Consider the following 8,953-nt stretch of genomic DNA (forward strand, 5'->3'; position numbering starts at 1 on the left):
TTTTACCGTATAACGGATTAATCAAAATTTTCATCGAAGAGTACTTAAAAACACTCAAACATTTAAATTAACATAATGTTTGGAAGTGAGTGAGATATAAAAATGAAACATATTTTAATAAGTGATAAAGTGATGCTTATATAACCATGATAAAATTGGGTTGAGCTTGAGCTCTCCTTTTAGCAACTTCAGTGGAAAATTTGTTTTAAGCCTACAAATTCAAATCACATAACCTAGTTTTACTAATCCATTAGTCAATCAGCCCAACACTGTTAATTTGGTACTATATTATTACTATTATTATTATTATTATTATTATTATTATTATTATTATTATTATTATTATTTTGGTCTTACCTTGTACTATATTTTAGTAGTTTAATTTCAGGCAATTAAGGTTTGTGGTTGGAATATCAACACACTACTAGTTGAAATGCTCAAAAGTCCTCACTGGAAGCAATCAATCCTCACTGGAAGTCTTCATAATGTTAATGTCATGCTATAAATCCATTTCATTTCATGGCCACCCTAATTAACAACATGTGAAGTACATGCTGCAGCCTCCAGCTCATATGCATGTAGCTCACCGACCACGTTCAACAACTGTTCTCAATTTTTTAATTTGGTTGACCACAAAAGACACACTTAAAGGTAATTGGTCAACAACAAGTGTAAACTAAAGATAGAATATTATGATTAAAAAGAAATATAATTTTTATGCTTTAACTAAATTAATTGAGTAGATGTAATTATTAGGGTAGAAATAGATCAAAGTGATCAGCAATATATTTGTTTTTTTTGTTTATCCTAAGATAGTCTTAGGTTAAATTAGACATTTTTATATAGGTAAGATTTAGATTTTTTTTAAAGCTATTTAATTAAAAAAAATTAAATTACTTATCATTAAAAAAAACTTTAATACATATCAAACTCGTTTATTTAATTAAACATAAATAATTTTTTTACTATTATTTTTATTAGGTAAAACTATATCAATTTCATGTCATTTATCTTATTTATGTATAACACTTGAGATCTTTATATTTTATTTTTTCCTTTTGAGTAATTATGTTTTAAAACATTTACAAATTTATCTTTCATCTTTCAAAATATTTACGTACAAAGTTATCATTTAATTTTTCTCCCATTTAGATACTTTATCTTTTAATATATTTATGAAATTATCATTTAAAAACACTAATGTGTCCTTAAAAATAATGAATAATATGTCCATGCAAGGTTATTATTAATAATTTTATTTTAATGTTGATAAAATATAAAGACAATGATGAATATTGATGTATTTTTCTTAGAAGAATCTACCACCCACCCCTCCATTTATACCTTCTACCCGTCAAAAACATATAGAAATATTATTTTATCCCTTTTTACGTTTTTGTAAAAAAATGTTTCAAAATTTAATATTCATATAAAATCTTAGTAAAAATACACTTTCAAAATTTTTGTTAGAAATTTTTTTAAAATTTTGATGAATACAAAAGCTTTGAAATATAAAATGTGTATTTTATTTGCAATGTTTGAAACTTTCAAAAAAAATATTTTTTAGTTGGTTTTAAAATTCTCTCAAAAATTTAAAATTTGTGAATTTTTAATATTAAATAAATAAAATTATGAAAATAATGCCTTTCAAAATTTGCTTATTCAACATATACTTTCTAGTTTTTTATTTTATTTTAAAAATTTAGAAAAAATTTCATTTAAAAAATTTGGTGTTCAATAAAATTTTCAATATTTTTACATATTTTGAAAATAGTTGTGTATTGAAAGTTTCAAAATTTGTAATATTTTGGAAAACTTTTTATTTTGAAAGTTTAATGTTTAATAAAAGGTTCAAAATTTATTCATTTTCTGGAGAAAAAAATTACATTTTGAAATTTTTATATTCAACGAAAGTTTTGAATTTAAAAAAAAATTGAAAATTTATATTGGAAAGTTTCATCTTTTTAAATAGTTAAAAAACAAAAAATGTATTTTCACATGTTTTAGTATTGAGTGCTCTAGATAGAAGGCGAATGGTAGATTCCTCTTTTTTCGAGGTTTGAAGAATCTTGATAATTATTATTTCTTTTTTAATTAAAAAAATATCAATAATAATACTACATGGATTTGCCATTCGACATGTTAATATTAAATTTTTAGTTTTTCAATAACTATATCACAAATAATTTTTATAAACATCAACAAAAAAAAATACATTCTTTGTACAATTTTACATGGATGCTTGAATGTTTAATTCTCCAGGGAATTGACAATAATAGACAAAATGATACATTTGTTAACTAAAAATATTTTTAATGAAATGTATATGCAAGAAAAATAAAAGATTAACATGGCAAAATAAAAGTTATAAGATAAATAAAAGAAATATAAAAGATTGATTTAAGAGAGTAGATAGAAAGTTATCTAAGTCGAATCTCACATCATTCATATGATAGAATATAATAAGATAAATTGATGTAGAACGCTTTAAAATATGACCATAATACTCACACAATAGTTAAACTGTGCTTAAGAAAATTTAATGATTTATTCTATTATTATTAAAATATAATAAGCAGATAAATTAACCAGTTTTGGTGTAAAAGAATAATGACTAACTAGTAGTTGTAAGTTAGTTGTTATGGTACAAAAATTTAGGAGTGGTACATATCTTTATTTGCGTGTACACATACTTCAAACAATTTTGAGGCTTATTTGGAGATTTATTTCTTGTTAATTTAGTGATGGTCGTGAATGATTATGAAGCATAATCATGTATTAGAGAGATTAACAGGGTAGTTGTGGAAAGAGTCATCCCATGGATTACCCCTCCAATCATCTAGAAAAGGCATATCACGACAAGCCTTCCAAACAACACTATTACACTTAAAACCTGACCCGAATGCAATTTGCCACACCCTATCTCCTTTTGAAACTCTACCTTTACTCTCTGTGTAAGCCAACTCATACCAAAGAGAACTACTTGAAGTGTTCCCAAATCGGTGAAGTGTCATCCGAGATGGTTCCATATACCAATCACTGAGTTTAAGATTCTTCTGTACCTCGTCCAACACACCTCTACCCCCCGCGTGTATGCTAAAATGCTCAAAAGCCTTTTTGAAATCTGGTACATATGTCTTCACTTTTGAATCTCTTAAAACTTTTTTTCTGACAGTTGATATGAAAAACTTAAACTTCTCCGAAAACGGTAAAACCAATGGTCCTAAAGTGGTTATGTTAGTTTTCAAGGCTTCTCCAGCTACGATCATTAAGTCTTTTGTTAAAGAAACACCTATTTTCCCTTCATTGTCCTCTCTTTGGTACACACAATTAAAGTTTTTGTCATTCGCTCCTGTATGGGTTCGAACCGTGTGAACCAATCGGTACTTAGACCGGGTTCGACTTGTAGGTTTATTCGAAAGAAGCACAGCAGCCCCACCCATCCTAAAAATACAATTGGGTAGTAACATTGAACGGTCATTTCCAAGGTACCAACTTTGAGTTATGATTTCAGTACTCACCACCACTGCATAAGAGTTTGGGTTTGATTTAAGAAGTTCCTCAGCCATGTTTATTGAGATCGTACCAGCACTACAACCCATTCCTCCAAGACTGAAACTTTTAATATTTTCCTTAAGTTTGAAGTGGTTTACAATCATGGTTGAGAGAGAAGGTGTTGGGTTGAATAAGCTACAATTGATAATGAGAATGTCAATTTCATTTGGTTGAATACCAGTTTTAGCAAAAAGAGAATCTAGTGTTCCGAATATCACTTCCTCTGCTTCAAGATTTGCTCCTTTCATCGACATGGTTGATGGTTTTGATTGAGGAATATATGTCTCATCTCCTAAACCAGACCTTTCCAAAATTCGTAGCTGAAATTTAACTATATCTTTATTGAAGTACCCACTTTCCTCTAGGCACTTTAAGAATACTTCTTTTTTGAACTTTCGCTCTTTCTTTGGCTTGTAACAAGCGAAATCAACAAGGTAAATTGATGTAGAACGCTTTGACCAGTTTAGAATCAACAACAAGAGTGAAACAATCAACAATGAAGTGATTATGTTGGTGTTCTGTTTGAGTAATGTATGGTTCAACGACCATAATAATATTATTGATGATAGGTACTGGAGTTTCATACTCATCAGTTGAAATAAAAGGAACAATTAATTAATGTTGAAATGTGTGATATGTATGTAAAAAATGAATCTTTGAGTTGGTTTATAAAGTTGGATTGTTGCGGTTGAAGCAAGGTAAATCATAATTACCTTGTGGAAAAAAAATAGCAGGCTACTTATATGGCTTTAGGGTGGAAAAAAAATAGCAGGCTACTTATATGGCTTTAGGGAAGACAATGAATAGGTGAAGTTGCAAGTCATACGACAATATTATCTGAGATAATTGATACAAAGTCGCAAGTATAATTGTAAAGTCACAATTAATAAGATATAACTATTAGTTACAAAATCACAATTATTTACTTATTTATCATAATCAGATTCTTAAAAAATTTGCAAACGTTTATGTTTCAATTATAAATATTATAATGGTCCAATGATATTAATAGATATTAAAACATAAAAGAAAACAATTAATTAAACTAAACACTAATATAATAAATAAATAAACAAATAAATAAATAAATAATATATTTATATAAGTGCAGATGCAGGGCAGAGTGAGTACTATAGTACCCGTACCTGCACCCATACCCGCTTAATTTTACGGGTAATTACCCGTTCCCATACTCATACCCACTATATGGGTTTTTACTTATAGGTTTTTTTTCGAGTATCCATGTAGTATGAGTCTAATTGACATCCCTATATGACTTCCTAATTCGCACATTCAAATCAATACAATTAAAAACCACTTGGTACTTCCAATATTTATCAATGGTCCATTAGTAGATAATAACCACCCTAAATAGCACCTATTAAGTTTTATTAACGTGAAATTAATTTGGAGGATATTGAACAGATAGAAAGAGTTGTGTTATGGTGACACTTTTTTGACAAAATATACTACAGATTCTGTATAATGAATAAAAAATTAATTAATTATCACTAAATTGATAAAAATAAACTTCCTCTACTCTTTTCTTTATGCGATGGAAAAAATAAAATATTGCATAATGCATAAAATTTATAGATGTTTAAATATAAAAGTTATTGGTTGGGGTGAATAATTGGTGGTTGAAATGAAGTTGTTATTGTTGTGGTTATTTGTGTGTGTGTAGTTTTAAGTTATGGACGATAGTGGTTGTTTACTAAAAAGGGTATCATTAAGAGATAATTTGTGTCATTAACCACTATTTATTTAATGTATATCTTATTAATTACTTATAGTTTTCTATTATTCATTAAAATATAAGTTATTAACTATCTAGAGTATTTATAATATCTTATATTTTAATAATTAATAAAATATTTAAATACTTCGTTTATTTATTGTAAAAGATATAGAAAATTTTTATCATAATTAAAAGTTTGAATTTGAGTTAAAACGTCCAACTTAATAATATTATATTCGTTAGTTGAATTAAGATTTAAGAAATAATTCATCTATTTTATAATTACGTCAAATAAATGGTTAATAACCTAAATTGAATTTTATGCTTATTTTTAAGTAGATAATAATATTAACTATTTTTTGTGTCGCAAAAACATCTGCTATTATTGCAAAAAGTAGGAAAAATTTCCCAACAAAAAAAATCATGTAAGTATTGTTCACTCTAAAAATATGTAAACAGTGCAAGGTGTTGGTATTTGATGTAAAAAAAATATTTTAATGTATATTAAACAATTTGACATGTATTGGTATATTTAGTTTTTTAAATTAATAATTAAATTGATTTCTTTTTTTGGAAAAAAATATTTTTATAATTTAGAAAATAATAATAACTTAATATTATTTTTTTTAAATGTCAGTAAAATTAAATTAAATTATTTTTCTGAATTTTTAATATTCATAACAGTAAATATTTAATAGTTTTATATAAAAAAAATTAGTATAACGATTATAAACAATAAAATGATTCTTTTTTCTTATGAATGTACAACAGTCAACAAATAAAACTTTTGAATTTATTGATATAAAAAACAATGTATCGGAACATTTTAATTTATAAATATAGCATATAAACAAAAAAATAATAGGTCCAGATAACAATTTGATAAATAAAAGAGGAAAATGATTTAAAAAGAAGGAAGTAGAGAAAAAGAAAAAGATGAGGTGTTGGTTTTCCAACGTTGTCATCCCAACAGTAACACACACACACACAACGCCATTTTACAAGGCGATTGTCCCCTCCGTCTCAGCCAGATCTCTACCACGGCGGCGCCGCCTCGAAGAAGAAGTAACGACCAACCACCAAGTTGGGGAATCGAATCGAAATTCAATATCAAAAGAGATTAGTGGGTCAGATGTACTTTGGGCATTGCAGAGAGCAAGTAGTCGTAAGAAAATGATGAAGAACAATAAGAAAGAGCATGAGCGTGGAAGGGATTCATCCTCTGCGGTTAGTCGCATGGAAGAAACTTGTGTGGACTACACCAATGTTCGCCCACTCTGCATAAACGACCATTGGGGTCCCAAATTGGATGAGTTGGAAAATCGACTTCGTGAACTTTCAGATACCGTTTGATTTCAGCCTTTTTATTTTACACACATTTGTCACTAATCATTTATATACGTGTGTGTAGGTATGTCTCTATTTGAAAAGTCACTACTTCCAATATTTTATTTACATATAATCCCTATCTGCTTTGCCCATGTTTTCCTCTTAGATTGGATTTATAGCTCTATTCTTGGCTTTGACTAGGAAAAGCTGTTGACGAATAATGCCTTTTGCTGTCCTAAATTTGTAAGAAAAACCTTTGATTTTATCAGTTTAGGAATAAAATATGCATGTGTCATAGTACAATAAAACCATTCTGCTGTTGTTATGTTACTCAACATCTTGAATTTTATCTTGTCTACAGGGTTAAATTCGCCACAACTCCAAGTAGTTATTTATTGTATTCCTTATCGTTATGCTTATTTCACTTGAAGAATGCTTCATCCATAGCATAAATGCATTTCAAATATGTGGTTGAGTAGACAATTAATGGATATACTTCATTCATAATAAAATATAAACAAAAAAATATCTGAAAAGTTAATATATCTAATTAAGAAATAAAACTAGATACATAAATTTTTTAAATAATTTTTTTCAAATAATTTTTTTTGTTTTTATTTCATTTCAAAGCAATACTTCTCTATCTTTTTTAAATCATTTTACTCAACAAAATAAGGAGAGAAAAGTAACACTACTCTATCTTTTTATACTTCTCGTACCAATTATTATATATAACAACTCACCTTTATTATATTTTCCAATTTACCAATTAGCTGCAATTATAGCTACTAAAATTGGATCTATCTCTTTAAAATGTATATGTTTTATTGCAACACCTATTCAATGTTTAAGGGGAAAAGTAACAAATTTTCACAAAAGATTCATTTCCCGTTTTATTTATATACCGCACTCAAGAATAGGTCCAAATAATCTCAAACAACACGACATAGTGCAGCAAATGAAATGACAAACTCTCATTTGCTCAATCGAAAATAACAAAACCTTGAGTTTCTGATTCTGAATACAAATAAAGTGGCATCAGCATTACTGATCTATTTGATCACAAAATGTTTAAAGGTTTATACAAGCCTACAACAAACATTTAAGAGACATTGGGTAGTGCATGAAAAATGAGTGACAAAAACATGGTAGAGTTGCTGAAACCAAATTAACATAATTTTCTACTGGTAGTCAATAAAAACTGCCAAGAAGCATTACAAGCAGATAAACTTGGGCCATTACTCAGCTGTGAATCATCTAACAGCAGTAGATACCAACATTAACGTAATAAAATATCACTGGTCCTAATCCTAACTTAACTTTTTCTTTATATTTTTTCTTTTTCCACTTTTATGGGTTCAAGATTGAGAAAGGATTTTCTGTCAAAGCATCACATTGCCAAGGCCCCCTCACCACCAAGAAGAGGCAACCAGGTGGCATGAGCAACATTGCATTTATCTGCCTTCTACCACTAATACGGTCGATACCTTCTATTACGATTTCCGTCGTCATTACCACTGCCTCCTCCACGCCCCGGCTGACCGCTGGGACCATTGCCCCTGTCATTTCTGCGAGGCCGGGTAGCTGGCACCTGTACACCAGGTTGTTGACTGCAGAACATACACAGTAAAAAAGTTTGAATAACAAGTAGTTTATCATTTAATACATCCTCTGGTCCTAAATATAGGAAACAAAACCCTAATTCATCGAGACCAAGGAAACATCTTGGAAATAGTTGATCTCATTTACAACTGCTATAAATTTAAATTTATTCCATGAATACCCTTTTATTAACTACCTCTAACCTAATTCCACCAACTTACTCCTAACATTCTTTCTCACAAAAAATAAGGGTACAAATGAAATTTAGAATTTAGAGTCCGTTTGTTACAGTTTTTCAGTTTTAGGAGCTTTCGTATGTATTTTGCTGCTTTTGAGAAAAAAATCAGAATCTGAAGATAATATGAAAACTGCTCCAAATGAGAAGCTAATTTGAGTAGTTTCTCATAAAAAAAATTATAACTGATTGTTTTTAAAAAAAGTGATTTTCAGTACAGTGGACAAGTACAAAATAGCTTCTGCTTTTTTTTTAAAAAAAAATCTCTAAATTATTGAATGTCAAATCACTTTTTTTTAATAATCCTAACAAACGGGCCCTTAATACATTTGAAAATAAGGTCAATATTTCTTATAAAATAAGACACTTTTGTTTCTTATGGTAAGGACTGGAGGGAGGAGTATAAGGAAATGAAACCATGAACATGAGTTGCAACTTCTTACAGGACATAGCCAATTCGACCATCTGGTAAAACCATTGGAACCATCTGCATT

At 28.5% G+C, this 8,953-nt stretch overlaps 2 protein-coding genes across 4 annotated transcripts in view; both read right to left on the reverse strand.

The window, feature by feature from the left end:
- Positions 1-2,511: 2,511 nt before the first annotated feature.
- LOC101494571 (3-ketoacyl-CoA synthase 1-like) lies at positions 2,512-4,261 on the reverse strand. The gene has a single exon (XM_004494801.4). It carries the CDS (start codon positions 4,143-4,145, stop codon positions 2,772-2,774), a length of 1,374 nt encoding a protein of 457 aa, XP_004494858.1. The 5' UTR covers positions 4,146-4,261; the 3' UTR covers positions 2,512-2,771.
- Positions 4,262-7,644: 3,383 nt separating this feature from the next.
- LOC101495211 (heterogeneous nuclear ribonucleoprotein Q) overlaps positions 7,645-8,953 on the reverse strand; it is a 5,878-nt gene continuing 4,569 nt past the window's right edge. For all 3 annotated transcript variants that reach the window (XM_004494803.3, XM_004494804.4, XM_073365748.1), the window contains 2 exons: positions 8,903-8,953; positions 7,645-8,232 (listed from right to left, as the gene is read on the reverse strand). In XM_004494803.3, coding sequence (XP_004494860.1) covers positions 8,094-8,232; positions 8,903-8,953 — 190 coding nt within the window. In that variant the 3' untranslated portion in view covers positions 7,645-8,093. The remainder of the gene's footprint in view (positions 8,233-8,902) is intronic.

This window comes from Cicer arietinum, chromosome 3 (genome assembly GCF_000331145.2).
Source record: "Cicer arietinum cultivar CDC Frontier isolate Library 1 chromosome 3, Cicar.CDCFrontier_v2.0, whole genome shotgun sequence".
NCBI lineage: Eukaryota > Viridiplantae > Streptophyta > Magnoliopsida > Fabales > Fabaceae > Cicer > Cicer arietinum.